The sequence below is a fragment of the Trifolium pratense genome, linkage group LG6 (assembly GCF_020283565.1).
Source record: "Trifolium pratense cultivar HEN17-A07 linkage group LG6, ARS_RC_1.1, whole genome shotgun sequence".
Taxonomy (NCBI): Eukaryota; Viridiplantae; Streptophyta; class Magnoliopsida; order Fabales; family Fabaceae; genus Trifolium; species Trifolium pratense.
In genome coordinates this window covers 4,531,975-4,552,075 of record NC_060064.1, presented here as the reverse complement: position 1 = coordinate 4,552,075, position 20,101 = coordinate 4,531,975, and the positions used below count along the sequence as shown (strand labels likewise).

At 35.4% G+C, this 20,101-nt stretch overlaps 2 protein-coding genes and 1 long non-coding RNA gene across 5 annotated transcripts; 2 read left to right on the top strand and 1 right to left on the bottom strand.

The window, feature by feature from the left end:
- The first annotated feature begins 885 nt into the window (after nucleotides 1-885).
- Nucleotides 886-6,991, top strand: LOC123889200 (peptide chain release factor APG3, chloroplastic). Its single transcript, XM_045938423.1, has 15 exons — nucleotides 886-1,221; nucleotides 1,313-1,369; nucleotides 1,485-1,565; nucleotides 2,035-2,092; nucleotides 2,202-2,305; nucleotides 2,738-2,789; nucleotides 3,149-3,198; nucleotides 3,414-3,479; nucleotides 3,556-3,720; nucleotides 4,108-4,180; nucleotides 4,294-4,426; nucleotides 4,725-4,782; nucleotides 5,457-5,504; nucleotides 5,913-5,996; nucleotides 6,626-6,991. The coding sequence occupies exons 1-15, from the start codon at nucleotides 1,063-1,065 to the stop codon at nucleotides 6,695-6,697; spliced, it is 1,260 nt and encodes a 419-aa protein (XP_045794379.1). The 5' UTR covers nucleotides 886-1,062; the 3' UTR covers nucleotides 6,698-6,991.
- Nucleotides 6,992-12,619: 5,628 nt separating this feature from the next.
- LOC123889226 (spermatogenesis-associated protein 20) lies at nucleotides 12,620-18,703 on the top strand. Of its 3 annotated transcripts, XM_045938464.1 has the most exons (16): nucleotides 12,620-12,765; nucleotides 12,870-12,958; nucleotides 13,049-13,121; nucleotides 13,613-13,634; nucleotides 13,724-13,802; nucleotides 13,918-13,950; nucleotides 14,214-14,362; nucleotides 14,545-14,701; nucleotides 15,100-15,340; nucleotides 15,532-15,773; nucleotides 16,343-16,606; nucleotides 16,858-16,968; nucleotides 17,332-17,556; nucleotides 17,647-17,850; nucleotides 18,017-18,193; nucleotides 18,281-18,703. In XM_045938464.1, exons 2-16 carry the CDS (start codon nucleotides 12,887-12,889, stop codon nucleotides 18,479-18,481), a joined length of 2,250 nt encoding a protein of 749 aa, XP_045794420.1. In that variant the 5' UTR covers nucleotides 12,620-12,765; nucleotides 12,870-12,886; the 3' UTR covers nucleotides 18,482-18,703. The 3 variants fall into 3 exon arrangements, with proteins under 3 accessions (XP_045794420.1, XP_045794419.1, XP_045794421.1); XM_045938463.1 differs by having other exon boundaries at nucleotides 12,622-12,958; XM_045938465.1 differs by lacking the exons at nucleotides 12,620-12,765; nucleotides 12,870-12,958; nucleotides 13,613-13,634 and having other exon boundaries at nucleotides 13,058-13,121.
- On the bottom strand, nucleotides 18,512-19,565 carry LOC123889228. Its single transcript, XR_006802435.1, has 2 exons — nucleotides 19,490-19,565; nucleotides 18,512-19,168 (listed from the first exon to the last, which is right to left on the bottom strand). It is a non-coding gene; the product is annotated as an uncharacterized LOC123889228 (long non-coding RNA).
- Nucleotides 19,566-20,101: the final 536 nt, after the last annotated feature.

Sequence of the window (20,101 nt, the reverse complement as noted above, 5' to 3'; positions counted from 1 at the left end):
CATCATTATATTATAAGCATGCGTGATGTGCCTAATTAAATGAACATTCTATGAATTTGCCTAATATCAATCAATTAGTACTGAATTTGGGGTAAACATAGATGAAGATTAGTGGTCTCACTATTCTTCACACCGTGTTTATCTATATCCTAAATGGACAAATGGAGATATAGTAAATGGAGTAAATTCCGATCAATTAGTATTGATCTATTTTAAATTATATGTATGAAGTTTACACCGTCGTTTAATAGTGACTAATTCGTTGAAACATGTAGAATATGTAAGGTATATTTTCTCCAAATGCAAGAGTCGGACATCGAACGTGAGACCATTTTCTTAAAGGGATTAAGTTTCCTCCACTTGCAAGTGATCGAACTGTGGTCCTCTCTAGCAAGTTCAGCGTCAATCACCATTGAACCAAATAACGATTGGTAGATTAAAAAGTATTTTGAAAGGGCGGAATATCTAATTTAGTATGCTTAAAAAAAATTCTTTACCAAATACTTCTTTAAAAATTAAAGATTATTTTGAAAGGGCAAAAGATCTACTTTAGTTTCTGAAAGCACAACTCAACATCACATTAGTTCTTATCTGTATCAAAATTGTAAAACACAACCACAAGTGTGTTTGTTATTAGTCATTTAGTCATCGAATCTTTTTTAGATAATCAACTTAGTTATGTAATGTATTTTTTCTTAATCAATTTAGTCCATAAAATTACTAACATAAAAACAATAGAGATGCATTTTCAATTTCGCTACATTTGTAGACTACAAAATTACACTTCCAAGACCAAAATCACTATTTCCTTTTGAAAAGAATATTTAAGAAATAAGAAGGGGTGTATAAGTAGAAAACTACAGTGGCAATAACCAAACCCAGAAAACTAAACAAACATATCTCAAGCCTAAGCCCTAAATAAATAGCCCAGCCCAAACAGTCTCTGATCCTAACAGCAATTCACAACCGCTCTCATATTCATATCCGTGTCTTCTTCTTCTTCTTCTTTATTCTTTATCCAAAAAAAAAAATACAGAGTCATTGCTGTGTAACTTCAACACCATGAACAGCTTAACGGCGAGCTTCACCGCTCGAATATACGCCACACGCCGCGACGCAATTCCGTTACGACACCGTTCAATTCACCAATTCATTAACAGACGCGTCACTGTTCTTCCCACCAGAACTACTCTCACTTCTACTAGATTCGTATGCATGGCGGTACCTCACTAAAACCATTCAATTATCATCATATAGTTACTTCAATTCACTTTTTATGCTTGTATTTACTTTTCACGGTGTTTAATTTCAGGAACCTTATCTTTTATTGAAGCTTGAATCTGCTGAGAAAACATGGAAAGAATTATCGGTATACTTTTACACGCTAATTCTAGTAGTATTAATTTCTGCATATAGTTATTTATGTATGAAATTATTTTCTGCATAAGGTTATATATGTCTGAAATGTGAAATTACTATTTCAGGTGAAGCTTGCTGATCCAGACATTGTTTCTAATCCCAGCGAGTATCAGAAGATAGCACAATCGGTGTCAGAGCTTGACGTGGTACTCCGATTTATATTGTTTCTTATTATCATTTTTTTCCACCTTTGCATTGAATTAGGCTTAATTTAGATTAGCTTATAAGCTATAAATGGTTATCAACTAAAATAAATGTATGGTTATAGAAGTGTTGTTAAATAGCGGCTATAGTGACGTTATACTGCTATAGCGTAGTGGAATTTGAACAAATCACTATTGTTTTGTGATACACTATGTACTATTTAGTAGTACAAAATATTGTCAAATAGCGGCATTATAATTTATAACATTATTACTTTTTTTGACGAAGTTTATCCAAACTGTTTAAAAATGCACAAGTTGATTTTAACTGCTGTAAGAAAATTCTGTTTAAAAAATTTATGGTTGTTAATATTACAACATTTTCAATATTTATTTTTCCTTCCATAACTAATTTTTGAGAAGTTTATCCAAACTGTCTTCTAATGTCATCAATGTGATATTGTGAACTTAGGTTGTGTCCATGTATCAGAAATTTAAAGACTGTGAGAAGATGCTTGAAGAAGCCAAAGGTTTGATCAATGACTATAATTTTTCCACTCATTGAGTTGAAGGATGATCCATATTACTGTTTATTTATTTATTTATTTGTTTTCAACTTCTTCTTAATCAACATTATAGCTTTATCAAAGGATGATGGCAATGACGAGGATATGGCGGAAATGATATCTTACGAAATTGAATCTTTGTCCAAGCAACTCACAGAGCTAGAGGACAAGCTGAAGGTTTCTTTTTGTTCATTTCATTGTTTTGAGAATTGGGATTGTAAGTTACTACAATATTTTTGTCATATTTCATCAGGAATATGCTAATTTTACCTGAAAGTTAGTATACGTCAATACTATCAATCAAGCAATCCTCAATCAACCCCAAATGTGAAATATCATCTGAAATGTCAAAACCCCGCATAGTAAATTTCAATGTTTGCATCATATGTATTCTCTTTTTTATTGGCCATAACGAGCTTTTGTTCTGCTTTTTTTAAAAACCATGCCAAGAATCTCCTATCTTTTGTCTTTCTTTTGATTGTACCCTATTCTGTCTTTGGCTATGTTGAGTTTTCAATCACCTATCTCCCATTCTCTATTTTTTATTTCTTTATTTTCTATTTCTCTCAGATTTTAGAAACTTACTAATTGCATCTTACATGTTGGCAGGTTTTACTGCTTCCCAGTGATCCTCTGGATGCAAGAAACATAATGCTTGAAGGTAGATTCTGTTCATTTCAGTGATTTATTTTTACTTCATGGCTCAGTTGAATGTTGTATGACTGAGACTTATGTTAGAGAACATAAAGCTAATTTTTAAACACTAGTGCCACAGTTTTTTTAATTTTACTGTGTGACAAGTGGATACTCATCGATTGGATTTATTATACATCACAAGGAGTGGCATGATATCTGGATTGCCTGCTTCTCCTTGTCTCCTACATCTCATTGTAGTTACATTCTGAAATTTCTGGATAAATAGCTTAACATATCAATATTATATTATTATTGTTATTATTTCCATTTGTCTTATTACAATTTTCAGCGTTTAAATTATTTTATCTTCATTCACTTTTGCAGTAAGAGCAGGTACTGGTGGCGATGAGGCTGGGATATGGGCTGGTGATCTTGTAGGTACATGCTTTTATTTGTCCTTTCTTACCCATGCAAAGTGCACGAAGAACAATGACACTCGCGCGCACACACACACACACAAAGTCTGTTATTGGCCCGTTTCTGAATCATTTGACTGTCTCCAAGAATTATTTTCTGTCTTCTGGTCTAGCTTTTTTTATTGCTATAGATTAAATTCTAATCACATCCTGATGCTGTTTTGTTGAATCAGGTCCGAATGTATGAAAAATTTAGTGAACGTAATTCTTGGAAGCATTCTGCCATCTCATTCTCTGAGGTGCTCCTCATGAAAACCCAATACAGTTTTTAATAGCTTCTGTAACTTGTATAATTTGTTTGTTTTCATCTTTTAGGCAGAAAAAGGGGGGTTCAAAACTTATGTGATGGAGATAAAAGGAAATCGTGTCTACAGTAAATTAAAATACGAATCTGGTGTCCACCGAGTTCAGCGTGTTCCTCTAACAGAAACACAGGGCCGCGTACATACTTCTACTGCAACAGTGGCCATTATGCCAGAGGTAGATTGCATGTTTCAGGCTTTTAGCAATACGTTATTCATGACTCCAACATATAGGTCATTGGGTCTGAGGATTTTTTTAAAGTCCTACTGTTTTTTAAAGTCCTAAAGTTACTGTTTATGCATAAAGGTCTATCTAAATCATAAAAGTAGCTAGCGTAGGTCTAAGTTTTTTGAAGTGGGGTATAGATGTAAGGTATTCTCAATATGTTGTCTAGTCTCATAGAATGCCTATTTCAATTTGTGATTAAAGACCATGTCCTGTTTAATTGTATGTGCTTTAATGAGCATAGCTTTTAGCCTACTAATACATGAGTAGATGTCTTCACTCCTCCTCTCAAGATTTTAGAACATCATATAAATCTATAGATTTAAAATCTTTATCTAGGTTGATGAAGTTGAAGTCACAATTGACCCAAAAGATATTGAAGTGACAACGGCACGTTCTGGGGGTGCTGGAGGTATAGATCTATGAACATAAAACTATTTCAATCAAGCAATCAATCTTTAATTTTCCCGGAACAAAATACAAATTCCATTCCTCTACGAATTCTGATACAATGATATCTTACAGGCCAGAATGTTAATAAGGTTGAAACAGCAATTGATCTTGTTCATAAACCAACGGGAATCCGCATCTTTTGTACTGAACAAAGGACACAGATTCAGAACAAGAATCTTGCTTTTAAGTTACTGCGAGCCAAACTGTAAGCGTCACAATTGCCACCTAGTTTTTTTTTTTTTTTTCTTTTTCTGTAAACATCACAAAGTCTGGTTTTAGAACTGAGTTGTGTGAAGTCTACAAAATTTTCAACTTTTTTCCCCTACACTTTATATCTTAAAAACATGTTTACAAGATGAATATGGCTATAGTTTCATGAGTTTCATTATATATGAGGAACTGAAAGATATAAATACCACAAAACAAAAAGCTGGCCAAACATCATGAGCACGTCAGTACTTTTAATATGTTGCATTTAGAATTGATATAAGATTTTCTTACAGATATGAGATAAAGGTAAGGGAGCAACAAGAGTCAATACGAAATCAAAGAAAATCACAGGTATGATCCGTCTTGTGTATTTTGCCAGAGTAGACTTCATTCCTTTGCTTGTTCATGCCTTGATGATTTAGGTCCTTTGGGTTATTTATGAATGTTTACTAAAGTACATTTGTGTCATCCTTAAAAGGACAACCTAATGTACCCAAAAAAAAAAATTAAATAAAAGGACAACCTAGGACCAGCCACTCCGTCAAGCTACTTTGCAATTGTAGAATTGTTGGTACAGACACAGAGTCTCATAATTGCCTTAGATGTTATATGCAGAATGTTCATATGCATTGGCATTATGTTGAAGCAATCTTTATGCCTCGTTTATGTTCTTTGATAACGTCAAAACTTAGATGTTATATGCAGAATGTTCATATGCATTGGCATTATGTTGAAGCAATCTTTATGCCTCGTTTATGTTCTTTGATAACGTCAAAACTTTTTTCAACTACAAACCCAGCAAAACTTAGTAATTATTGCAAACCCCGCTTCTATGACCTTCAATAACAACACATCACTGGCTTCTCCCCTAGTTCAATTTCCAATTTTCTATTTGGATGATCAAATATTTTAGATGTGGCTGTCATGATTTGCATTAGTCATAATTTATTTGGTGAGCTGGCTATTTCAGTTAGTAGATAGATATAAAATTGAAATATTTTACAGCACACACTCTCTATTTACAGGTTGGTACAGGAGCACGTGCAGAAAAAATCCGGACCTACAATTTTAAGGTATTCAATGTTGCAGTGCAGGCCGTATTTTTTCTTGGTGTCGTTGTTGTGCAATCTCACTTGTTAGTTTTTCCATTACCGTTCCAAAATTTAAAAAGTTTCAAAAACTTCATCATTATATTCATAACAAATTTTCCCATTTATAAATTAATTATAAGGTGTGAGTCATTGGTGTTTAGTTAGAAAGAGAAGTAAAGAGAAGATACAAAAGCAACATGCACCTTAAATTATGGAGTATTTTTTAATCTCTGAAAATCACACTCATTGAGTGAAGTGAATAAGATCCAGTGATCTGTTATTTGTTCCTGGTGGCATAGTCGTCTGAGCTAGATAGATTTATTAAAGTCCATTTTTCATGATGAAATTATGGTTTTACTGACAAATTTTGACACTTAATTTTTCTTATAGGACAACAGGGTTACTGACCACAGATTGAAGAGGAACTTTGAGCTCACCTCTTTTCTAGGTGGTGACATAGAGGATGCTGTTCAGGTATATTCTGTAGCACACTTCTAGGTGGTATATATTAATATAGGTGCACCTGGGCACATTTTGAGGGGGTTTATTTAGAAATAATTTGATGAAGGTAGTTTTCTTGTTAAGATGAATATGGGTGTGACGAGCAAGGCCTTAGAAAGAGAAAATTATTCAAAGAAATCCTAAATAATTGAAACACCCTTGGGTTTGGATTTGGTTATGTCGAGTGGAAGCTTTGGGGATGATATTGCCAGGTACTGGATGCCGACCAATAACAATGGTTCCGAAACCAAAATTCACTTTAACCAAAAAATCAACAGTTTCTTCAATTATATTACCAAAAACTACAGCAAGGGTAGAAGATGGTAACCCTGGCAAATTGGCAATAGTTAAGGCTTGGGCTGGGACCTACGATGAATTAGGCTTCCACTCTGCTTTTTTGAAAGAACAAAGTCAAAACACAATTAGCAAACCACAAAGTTAGCAAACACTAGAAGACTGATCAAATGCACTTTACATTAAAAAGGGTATACTGCAAGTACTGACTTTGCCATTAATAGTAGATTCATATAAATGAATGAATGAATGAAATTGATTTATCAATATCATGGCTCTGCATTGTTGAAATTTTCTCTTTTTTGCAGTCTTGTGTTTCAATGGAACAAAAGGAGCTCATGGAAGAACTTGTTGAGTCTATGGGTGCTCCTGCTAGATAAAGCGCAGTAGATTTTGCCCATGTATATTGGTGCTCCTGCTAAAAAATCTATTTATGGACTTCCCATTAGGTTAAGATCTGCCATATATATTGTTCTTCTGAATATGTCCCATCGAAAGTTTGGCACATACCGAGTTGATTGATAGTCCATGGGTCAATATGGATGTAACACTTGAATAATTCTGTTAGTAAAAATCTGTTTCATTATGTAAAGTGATGTAATTAACTTCTTACATTTTGTGCTCATTGCATTGTAATGATCTTATGTGGTACTGAAGTATGAGTTTGATTTCCAGCTCGCTCGTCCTTCCTGGGTTTTCATAGCTTTGGTTCAACTTAATGAAACTGAATGAATCAAAGTAACAAAACTTGGACTTTGTCGGGTTTGTTTTCTTGGTCAAAATATGTTGGATTTGGACGTGGGTCAGAATTGAAGCTACAGTACGTTTGGCAAACCGCTGTGAAATATGTTTTGGAATGCAAAAGGGCGGTCACAGATTTAAGCATATTGTGCTCGGTGTATGAGATGGTATCAAAGTGGCAAAGTGACCGTAATACAAAACATGCACTTAATTAGTTTGGCTTTTGAACCTTTTCTTTTGTAAAAAGATGGAAAGACCACTTAATTTCTTGATTAATATTTGAGTCTAAACATTAAAGGGAGCTCTTATGGAAAGTTGCAAATCGCTTTTTTTAGTATGGTGTCATTGTAAGTTTTTGTGATATCATAGACAATTTTGCAAAACATTAAAATGTCTTCTCACGACGGAGACAACTTAACAAGTCAATACATCTGGCCTTTTCATATGCAATACTACTCCGTCCCAAAATATAAGCAAAATGAGATCAACAAAAGTGAATGTATCTAGACTAAATTTTAAACCAAATACATCAACTTTCATTGATCAATTTTTGCTTATATTTTGGGACGGAGGGAGTATTTCAGAAGAATAATACATCTTGTGTTAGTATCGAGCAATAATAATAGTAGAAGAAATGAGAAGAATAGAAAAAGAGAAAGAGGACACAAAGATATAACGTGGTTCAGCACACAGTGTGTGTGCCTAGTCCACGGTTGCACTAGAGAAGAGCTTTATTACTTGGTATATAGAAGTTTACAAGATGTCTATATATATAGCACTTAATGAGACATAACAGAAATAAAATAAGCGATGTGGGACTAATTTAGACCACACAACTCTAACAATTCTCCCACTTGGGGTCTAAGTTTCAAACAACAACAACTTCTTGTAAACATTGAGCTCATCTGCTCATTCCCTAGTGCAACGCCTTCGTCTTCAATTATCCTCGAAGGCCAGCTGAGGTTATGCAAAGCCTCAGCTTGTCAGTAGTGACAGTCTTGGTTAACATATCTGCTGGATTCTCTGATCCTGAGATCTTTAGCAATGACAACTCTCCATCATTTATTAGCTCCCTGATAAAATGGTATTTCAATTGAATATGCTTGCATCTAGAATGGAAGACTGGATTCTTAGCAAGAGATAGAGCACTCTGACTATCACTGAACAATGGAGCATCATCTTGTTCTTTCCCCAATTCTTTGAGAAAATTTTGCAACCAAATCATCTCCTTAGCTGCTTCTGAGATGGCTATGTACTCGGCTTCGGTGGTTGAGAGAGCAACACTATGTTGAAGTTTAGACTTCCAACTCACAGCCGTACCTCCCAAAGTGAAAATGTAACCGGTGGTGCTTTTTCGAGTATCTAAATCTCCTCCCAAATCTGCATCTGAAAAACCTTGTAAGGAGATATTACCTTTTCTGAAGCACAAACACATCTCTGATGTACCCTTCAAATATCTGAGTATCCATTTTACACCTTCCCAATGCTCCTTTGCTGGATTTGATAGGAACCTACTGACAACTCCCACTGCATGTGCTATATCAGGTCTGGTACACACCATAGCATACATCAAACTCCCAACTGCTGACGCATATGGTACTTTTGACATGTAACATTTTTCTTCATCTATCTGCGAAGACTGACTCTTTGAAAACTTCAAATGAGATCCCAGAGGAGTATTTCTGGTCTTGGCATCTTCAAGGCTAAATCTATCAAGTAACTTGTGTATATATTTCTCCTGAGACAATTTCAAAGTTCCTTCTGATCTGTTTCTGAGAATTCTCATACCAAGTATTTGTTTAGCTGGACCAAGATCCTTCATTTCAAAGTTTTCTGCTAACTTCTGCTTCAACCTGTTGATTTCTGCCATATTCGATCCTGCAATCAACATGTCATCAACATACACAGCAAGAATAATATAACTGTTAGCATATTTCTTAACATAGCAACAATGGTCCATGTTACATCTGTTGAATCCTGAGTTACTCATAAACTCATTAAACTTTTTGTACCACTGTCTCGGTGCTTGTTTCAAGCCATATAAACTCTTATTAAGCTTGCATACAAGATTCTCCTTGCCTGGAACTTCAAAACCTTCTGGCTGAGTCATGTAAATGTCTTCCTCTAAATCTCCATGTAAAAACGCAGTTTTGACATCTAACTGCTCTAAGTGAAGATTCTCTGCAGCTACAATACTCAAGATAACTCTGATGGTGGTCATCTTGACGACAGGAGAGAAGATCTCTGTGAAGTCAATTCCCTGTTTCTGTTGAAACCCTTTCACCACAAGTCTCGCCTTGTATCTTCTACTACCATCAGATTCTTCCTTTAACCTGTAGACCCATCTATTATGTAAAGCTTTCTTTTCTTTTGGCAACTTGGTCAAAGACCACGTTCCATTCTTTTCAAGAGATGTCATTTCATCTTTTATTGCTAGCTCCCACTTAATAGAGTCATTCCCCTGCATAGCTTCACTAAAACATTCTGGTTCACCAGCATCAGTTAACAACAAATAATGTAATGAGGGAGAATACCTATCTGGTGGTACTGACATTCTGCTAGATCTTCTCGGAGGAGTTGATGGTTCTGATTCTGACTCAACCTCAATACCTGTATTCTGGCTTTTAATGGCTATATCACTTTCTGAAATTTCTTCAAGTGTTGCCTTTTCAGGAAGTTCTGGTACTTTACTAGCACCCACAGATTCTGCAGAAAGTCTGTCCTTATAAAATAAATTTTCATTAAAAGTGACATTCCTGCTTCTGATGATTTTCTTGTTTTGGTCATCCCAAAACCTGTAGCCATACATGTCAGATCCATAACCAATGAAATAACACTTTCTTGCTTTCGGGTCCAGTTTATCTCTATTACAAGAGTCAATTAGTATATATGAAACACAACCAAAGATTCTTAAATGTGAAAGTTTTACCTCCTTTCCTGACCATACTTCTTCCGGCAATTGATAATTCAAAGGAACTGATGGTCCTCTATTGATGAGATATGCTGCTGTGTTTATTGCTTCTGCCCAAAATACTTTAGGCAAACCAGATTGGATCCGGATACATCTAGCTCTTTCGTTTAAGGTTCTGTTCATCCTTTCTGCAACACCATTTTGTTCAGGTGTTCCTGGTATTGTCTTAATCATTCTGATCCCATGTTCTGAACAGAAATCTTTAAACTCTTGACTATCATACTCTCCACCATTATCAGATTTCAGACTTTTAATCTTTAGACCTGTCTGATTTTCAACTTCTACTTTCCACCTTTTAAATACAGAAAACACATCTGATTTATTTTTAAGAAAATAAACCCATACCTTTCTGGTGGAGTCATCGATAAAGGTGATGTAATAGCATGAGCCTCCAATAGATTTCACCGGAGCTGGTCCCCAAACATCTGTATGCACCAATTCTAGCTTTTCAACTTTGGAATTCTTCCCTGTTCTTGAGAAGCTAACCTTTTTCTGCTTTCCAAAGATACAATGTTCACAGACACCAACATCAACATGCTTCAAGTTTGATAACTTACCCTTTGTTGCCATAAGTTTCATTCCTTTTTCACTCATGTGCCCAAGTCTTTGATGCCATAAGGATGAATTATTGACAACCTCAGTAACTGCTATCATATCTTCATCTGCAACCATGTAAAGAGACCCTTGCTTCTTACCACGAGCCACAACAAGATTACCTTTTGTTACCTTCCAAGCTCCATCTCCAAAAGTGGTGTAATGTCCTTCACTATCCAACTGCCCTATAGATATCAGATTTCTTTTTAAGGCTGGAATGTGTCTGACATTGTGCAATGTCCAAAGAGTTCCACTAGAGGTCCTGATGTCAATATTGCCCCTTCCGACAATGTCAAGAGGTTTTCCATCTGCAAGATAAACTTTTCCAAACCTTCCAGAAACATAATTAGATAACAATTCTTTACAAGGAGTGGTGTGGAATGACGCACCTGAATCCATAACCCATGAATCAACAGGACTATCCAAGCTACATATTAATGCATCATCAAATTCATCAGTTGCTGCATTTGCGGATTCATCATCATCATGCTTTTTATTTCTGTGACTCTTGTTCTTCTTTGGTGCCTTGCACTGATTGGTAAAGTGGCCTATCTTGTCACAATTCCAACAAACAATATCACTTCGAAACTTTGTCTGACCTTTCCCTCTTGACTTTGATCTACCTCGACCATTCTGAGACTTTTGAGTTGTCCTTCCTCTGCTTTCAGTATTCAATGCTGAATTAGAAACATGACTGGAAGACTCCCCTGAGGCTCTCCTGCGAACATCTTCGCTTAAGATCAAGTTACGGATGTCATTGAGCTTCAATGTGTTATCCCCTGTAGAACTACTGACTGCTGTAACAGTTGCATCCCAACTATCCGGTAGTGATGACAATAGGATCAGTGCTTTCACCTCATCCTCAAATTTAATCTGCACTGATTCCAACTGGGAGAGAATAGTATTAAATTCATTAATATGATTAGTTATAGAAATACCTTCTCCCATCTTGAGGTTGAACAACCGCCGCATCAAATATACTTTGTTGGCTGCAGACGGCTTCTCGTACATATCTAATAACGCCTTTATCAAACCTGCAGTAGTCGTCTCGTTCACAATGTTGAATGCAACATTCTTGGCCAATGTCAATCTGATCACGCCAAGAGCTTGTCGATCTAACAAAACCCAATCTTCCTGCTTCATGTCATCTGGCTTCTTCCCTGACAAGGGTTGATATAACTTCTTCTGGTAGAGATAATCCTCTATCTGCATCTTCCAGAAACTGAAGTCTCTGCCATCAAACCTCTCAATCTTCACCTTCCCTTCTTCTAACGCCATTGCTCGACTATCTCCTCTAAACTGAGAAGACTCCCACTAATTCCTCTAAACTAAGGAATTCCCTTGGAATAACCAAAGGCTCTTGATACCAGTTGTTAGTATCGAGCAATAATAATAGTAGAAGAAATGAGAAGAATAGAAAAAGAGAAAGAGGACACAAAGATATAACGTGGTTCAGCACACAGTGTGTGTGCCTAGTCCACGGTTGCACTAGAGAAGAGCTTTATTACTTGGTATATAGAAGTTTACAAGATGTCTATATATATAGCACTTAATGAGACATAACAGAAATAAAATAAGCGATGTGGGACTAATTTAGACCACACAACTCTAACATCTTGGCCTATAAAAATGTAAGATTTCCAACAATGATAATCGAAGGCAAGAGTTAAGCTGCTTTTAATTGATAGTTACATTTTTATCCAACAATCATGTTTGTGTGTCCATATTACCCCTGTGTGGAAAGTAGGAATAAATATAGATGGTGAATAATATTGTCTTTTTTTGTCACATACTTCTCTTTGTTTTTCTATTCATTTTCATTTTATCCAACACACTTCTTTTCATGTTTGTATTTCCGTATTCATTTTATTATTTGCCCAAAATATATTTATCCATTTAGAAGATAGGACAAACAAGAGCCACTTGTCATAAACGTAACCGTTCCAAGTGTTGAGGAGAGAAGAAGCAATGTACATGGCAGTGGCAGCAAGTCAGCAACTTACAACACAACACAACCAATTCGAATTGGAAACTGAGAGATAATAACTAAACACAAAACAACACAACAGTGACACTTTCTCTTTCGGTTTTCGCTTCTTCAAAACGCACTTAAATTCTATTCTATTCTATGCTTCATCAAAGGTCTATCGGTGTTCTTAATCGCTTTTTCTATCACAAACAACACTTCACTTCTACCGTCACTAAAACAAACTCACGATTCCCTTTCAAATTTTCACGTTTTACAGCTCCTAAGGTTCTATCAATGGCTACATCTCATTCCAATCGACTCGCTTCAGAACAAAGCCCTTATCTTCTTCAACACGCTCATAACCCTGTAATTCATTTTTCCCTAATTGTTTTTTTCAATCTTACTTAATTTTGACTTAATTATTAATCATTAATTAATTCACTGATTCCATTGAAGGTTGATTGGTATCCATGGGGAGAAGAAGCTTTTGCTGAAGCACGTCGCAGAGATGCACCTATCTTCTTATCAAGTATTTCTCTAATTTGAAAATTATAGTTTTTTTTTTTTGTTAAGTATACTTTTAGTTCTATAAAATTTTGAGTTTTTAAGTTTAGTGCTACATAAATTTTATTCAATTTTAGTCCCTACTTTAGAAACTTCTTACAAAGTAAATGAATGTTTTTTAGTCTCTGTGTTTAGTATTTAGTACCTAGGGACTAAAATTGAACAAAATTTATATAGGGACTAAACTTGAAAAATAGTAGAGCTTAAAAACATATTCAACTAGCCAAGTTATTGGGCTCAAGTAGTTAATGAGCTACACCTTCACCAATGAACGAATCTTTCGGGAGAATCCAAGAGTTCGATTTTTGGGTGGAACAATTTTTGGTCAGATTTTATTTACCTATTGCCTAACACTAACACACACACACAAAAAAAAAAAACACATTTAACCTTTATTTTGAGGAAATTTGATTGTGTAATTAATTTGTGGTTTGCATGTGGCAATTTGGTTTGAAGTTGGGTACAGCACTTGTCATTGGTATGTGTGGCTTATTACAACTGCTACTATTGATGTCGATTTTTGATGAGTTAATTTTAACATTTGATGTTTTGGAAATTTTGATTAAGGTGTCATGTTATGGAGGTTGAGTCTTTTGAGGATGAGGGGATTGCCAAGTTGTTGAATGATTGGTTTGTTAGCATTAAGGTAATTGGTCACTTTATGTTTTTCTCTTGCTTTGAGTTCTTACATCAACAATCACCATTACTTACCAAGTTGCTCTACTTTGTTTATTCCAATACTGTTGTTATCAATGCAATAGGTGGATCGAGAGGAACGACCCGATGTTGATAAGGTAAATTAACTCTTGATTTAATTTATACATATATAAGATATTATCAGGTGAGAGCATGATCAATCTATCCATACTCATATTCACACACAACACAAGGATATTAGTTGTTCTATTTTAAGGGACAAAAGAGATGGTTTCTATGAATTATCCTAAATTTTTGTGAAAGACTCTGGAATTTGAATGGTTAGGAATTATAGGGTGTTCCCCCGGACCCCGGTAACAAGATGCACTCATGCACTAAAAGATTTTTTTTTTCTCTTCAGGTATACATGACATATGTGCAGGCTTTGTATGGTGGAGGTGGTTGGCCCCTGACTGTGTTTCTTTCACCTGACTTGAAACCTTTAATGGGTGGAACTTACTTTCCCCCTGATGATAAATATGGCCGACCTGGATTTAAGACTATACTCAGGTTAGAATAATTGAACATGTCAGCTTAAATGATCAACCTACTCAGACTTATCTCAATAACTTTGTTGGATGACTTGTTACAATTTTCTAAGTGTAAAACTTACTGTCAGTGATTTAAAATCATTATTCTAGTTCTTGGAGTTCTTACTTGTATACTATTTGTTTTGTTCCTGTGTTCTCCAGAAAGGTAAAAGAGGCTTGGGAAAGTAAAAGGGATATGCTAGTTAAGAGTGGAACATTTGCAATTGAACAGCTTTCTGAGGCATTGTCTAGTAGTTCAGATTCTGGTAAATTACCTCATGGTGTTTCTGACGAAGCATTACGTCTATGCTCAGAGCAGGTAAGGTTATGTGCATCTTCTTTTGTTTAATTTTTCAATTAACACAAAAAGGGATATAAGGAAAAAAGAAGAAAAAAAAACGGTTTCAGTTAATTCAATCTTGCTATCCTCTGTGTTTTCTCTTTTCTGTATATGAGGAACAAGGGAAAGTGGGAAGTTGTCAAAAACACAGCAATCTTGTTTTCTCATTTATAAAAGTTTATTTTAATTGAAGACTGATAAAATACTAGTGTTTGTAATTTATTAGGCTTTTATATAGTAACAACATAGATTAAGCAATATTTCTTCTTTTACTGTGAGAAACTTTCATATCTCTTCATTTATTGGAATTCTTCTTGTTGATTTATGTTGAGGGTTTCAAATCTTGAGTATAACTCTATCTTACTATTTTCTTTAAGCTCTCTGAGAACTATGATTCAGAATTCGGTGGCTTTGGATCTGCACCAAAATTTCCAAGACCGGTAGAGATCAACTTGATGCTTTACAACTCTAAAAAGTTGGAGGATACCGGAAAGTTAGATGGAGCTAACGAAAGTCAGAAAATGGTTTACTTTACCTTGCAATGCATGGCAAAAGGAGGCGTCCACGATCATGTTGGAGGAGGGTTTCACAGATATAGCGTGGATGAATGCTGGCATGGTAATTTTTTCTTAGACGACCATCAGTTGTATCTGATATGTCTATGAGCTATAGTATATTGTATTCATATGTGCATATTCCTGAGAATTTTAATTTTTCTGTGTTAATTAGGATGTGTTGTACTATTCAATGCTCTCTATTCTCAAATGTTGTAAAGATAATTAAATTGTTGAGCTGTTATATCCTTGCAGTTCCACATTTTGAGAAGATGCTTTATGATCAAGGGCAGCTTGCTAATGTTTATTTAGATGCTTTTTCTATCACAAAAGATACCTTCTATTCATCTATATCACGGGATATCCTCGACTATTTGAGGAGAGATATGATTGGTCCAGAAGGTGAAATTTTTTCAGCAGAGGATGCTGACAGTGCCGAGAATGAAGGGGATACACGAAAAAAGGAAGGAGCCTTTTACATATGGACCAACAAAGAGGTCTGTCATTCAAGTTTTATCTGCATTTCCTTAAGATATTTCTCATGGCTAATTGCATTATAGGTCCCTGAAAACACATAATTTTTATCTTGCTCCCCAAAAGAAATTGATCCAATAAGTTAATTACAAAAAATTATCTTTCAATTGGGTCCAAAATCGTACAGTGCCTGGGGATGACATAAAATTCTATGAGACGGTTTTCAAGTTACCGGTGTGGTCCGATGGTCCACTGATGTGGCAGTCAATTGAATATAAATCAATTTATGGTTCTCTTGCAGAAAATAACCGTTTTTCTATCTTGTTTCTTAATTAGACGGCCTGACTTATTTTCACCCTTTCATTGTACTTTGTTGTATCTCCAAATTGAATATCCAGATTAATAATAAGCAAATAAATCATGGAGATTATTTTTTCTAGATAAAAATTGAGGTTTGAGCTTCAGTGTCCGTTTTTCGGAACATATTTATGTCTTTGCCAACATTGTCTTATTTTTTCATAATGTTGTGTAATTAATGATCAATTATTTTCTATATTTTTAACTCGCTCTTAACCTAGTTTGTTCTGTTTAGGTTGAAGACTTACTTGGAGAGCACGCTGCTCTTTTTGCGGAGCACTATTACATAAAACAGATGGGTAACTGTGACCTATCTGAAATGAGTGATCCTCACAATGAATTCAAAGGACAGAATGTCCTGATTGAGAGAAAGGATCCTTCAGAAATGGCATCAAAATATGGCATGTCAATTGAGACATATCAAGAAATTCTTGGAGAATGCAGGCGTAAGTTGTTTGAAGTAAGGTTGAGGCGCCCAAAGCCACATTTGGATGATAAGGTATAAGGTATTCCCTTAAGAAATATATTTATCTATGATCCACCTATAATGATTTAGGTTTGAACTTTTTAATCTGGCTTGTTGATGAACAAATCAATGGTTAATATTATATTTACATACATAACATATTAAGGGTATGTTGAAATATCAACCATTGATTTTCTCTTTTTACTCTTCACTTCAGAGGAGCCAAATCCTAAACTTTTTATGTATGCTCACAACTCTCAAGAAAATATATCCTATGTTTCTAGGTTATTGTATCTTGGAATGGGTTGGCAATCTCATCTTTTGCTAGGGCTTCCAAGATTCTAAAGGGTGAAGCTGAAGGGATCAAGTTCAACTTTCCTGTTGTTGGTACTGAAGTAAGTCTTTTCCTCGATAAATGTAGTGGCGTAGTTATAGACCCTTTGACATTTTATTTCAGCTTAATAACTATCGATATTTAAAAAGAAGGGAGACGGACCTCTTATTATGTTGCTTCCTGAAAGATGTCTATAAACTATCATCGCCATAAGTTTACAATTTTATACTGTTAATCGCAATTCTTGCTTTGGACAATGAGTAGTTTCTGGCTTTCTTAAATTCTTAATGGGAATTGCCAGTTGAAAGTATGAAGAAATTTTTGGTGAGGCTGTTGGGGGAGCACGTAGCAAAATTGACTCTTCGCTGTTCAGTAATTGATTACGTCTTTAATTTTCTCCTCCTTTTGATTGTGTAAATTCCAGCCAGAGGAGTACTTGAGAATAGCAGGTAAAGCAGCATCCTTTATTAGGAATCAACTTTACAATGCAGAGACGCACAGGCTAAAACATAGTTTCAGAAATTCTCCATCTAAAGCTCCTGGTTTCTTGGATGATTATGCCTTTATGATTTCTGGATTACTGGATCTATATGAATTTGGGGGTGAAATCCACTGGCTTTTATGGGCCATTGAATTGCAGGAAACCCAGGTAAAGATTGATGTCTGGACTTGATGGAAATTTCATTTATTTTCTTGCCAGGCAGGCCTACAGTGGCTAATGAGATGAGTTGCTTTGCAGGATTCTTTGTTTCTTGATAGGGAGGGGGGTGGATATTTCAATAATACAGGAGAAGATTCTTCGGTTCTTCTCCGAGTGAAGGAAGACCATGACGGGGCAGAGCCCTCAGGGAACTCGGTCTCCGCAATAAATCTTATAAGGTTGGCTTCCATGGGTTCTGGAAGTAAGGCTGATTATTATAAGCGAAATGCAGAACATCTATTGGTATGTAAACCCTCCTCTCTTTCCTCCTAAAAAACTGTTTCTTCTCTTCTTGTGTATGCGTTGACAATGGTGGGATCGGATTATTAGTGGGAATGAATATATTATCTATTATGTGTCCACTAAGTCTGTTGCAACTGATTAGGATTCCCTTTAAACGGTATTGCAGGCAGTTTTTGAGAAAAGATTGAAAGATACAGCTATGGCAGTGCCTTTAATGTGTTGTGCAGCAGACATGCTGCGCGTACCTTCCCGGAAGCAAGTGGTAGTTGTGGGTGAAAGGACTTCCGAGGAATTTGAAAGCATGCTTGCTACAGCTCACGCAATATATGATCCCAACAGAACAGTGAGCAAAGTTATTCTTTATAAAGTTAATGTCTCCATATTTCATTCTCGTTGTCATTGATAACATTGGCACTGGCGTTGATTGTAGGTTATTCATATAGATCCCAACAACAAAGAAGAGATTGAATTTTGGGAAGTAAATAACAGTAATATTGCTCTAATGGCAAAGAATAACAATGCAGCCAGCAAGGTTGTAGCTCTTGTATGTCAAAACTTCACTTGTAGCGCCCCGGTCACTGATCATTCATCACTTGAAGCTTTGCTCTCCCAAAAAGTGTGTGCCAGTTAAAGCTCACTCTTAAATTGTTCCTGCTTGATATGCATAATATTGGTTCTGACTTATGGATCAAATAAAAGTAGATGTAATTCTCAATGGAGTAAGAGGGATTTGTAAATATACTCAAGTCTTTTGCTTGTGCACAAAAGTCCTGAAATTTTCTTAAAAAATTATACAGAATGAGGAAAGTGTATAAGAAAATTTGTTTTCCAATTAATCTTTTATTTTTCTCCATGAATGAACTGTGGCAACGAAGTCATGGCTTGGAAATTTAGTATGCATTTGGTCGTTGTAAAGGCGCGCCAGATGGCGTTGGGCGTCGTCCAAATCTTTATACTGCACATAATCAAATGTTTGGGTTAGCAAGGAGTCATATAAGCAAATGGATGAATTCGTAAATTTTCTCCCGCAAACCACGCATGACACTACTGGTCAGAGAACCATGTCAGCAACTCAGTCTCAATTTCAATATGATCTCGTGTCCCAAAATCGGATCAGCAGTTGTAAGAAAATGGCGATGGAATGGTGGCTCAAAATTCTTCTCGAGGAAATTCAATAGCTTGTCAGTCACATTTGAGTTGGATATAGCATCATGAGATGTAAAGGGGTGACGGAACAGTCAATGTCATTAATGCCAGAGACAAGAAAAAGAGCATATCGGGTGGCACATTCTACCAGAAAATGAAGCGGCGGAGCTTCCTGACAAAGAGTTATTTGCAACAAGTTTATCAAATTTCAGCACAAACATGTCAAATTCTTTGTCATCTCTAATTGTTTTTTCAAATCTTCCCTCCCTCCCATTCAATTCTCCCCATCAAACAAACACAACATGTCAAATTCTACAATTCATAATAACTTTTGAATAAAGATTGTGATAGTTTAGAAAATGGAAAGGACTAATCAGGAATTATAACAAACACTACGTACCAATCAACAAACAAAACACCAGATGGTAGGTATAATCAGAGTATAGTATAATACTAGTACAGTATAAATAATCTCGAAAAATAATCTACTTACCCGCCCCCAGGCACGACTAAAATCTCTAAGAGTCCTCTTTCCGTTCTCTGATGGAGCTATCTGTCGAGCTTTCAACATCCTTCCCCTAAATTAATGATTCTTACCCTAATAAACAAACACAAATAAATTATACTTTTTCTATAAAATCTCTAAAAATTAATCTTTAAATTTTAATTTTTTTTGTCAAGTAGCCTAATTGCTAGAAAATCCACTTTCAAAAGGTAAATGATTGAAGTGTCCCGGATTCGAACTCTGCACATATAGTGCGATGTCTCTACCAACTGAACTAAGCTCACGGGGACAATCTCTAAATTATATTATACTAAAATCACTATTTTTTTAATCCGTAACAAACGGACCCTTCCAAATTAAAAAATCCCAAATGTAAAAAAGTTTATTCAAAAAGTCTTAAAAAAATCAATACAATCCTACGAAATCTTTTAAAATTTGAGATTTTTATCTAAGAAGCAGAATAGTCTTTTAAAAATCTCAACCCAACAAATAAGGGAATCATTTTTGTTTGTGAACAGAGAAAATAGGGGATTAGTAAAAAAATAATTAATTTATATGCACTGAACATGTATGATATTTAATAAATAATAGGAAAATGTT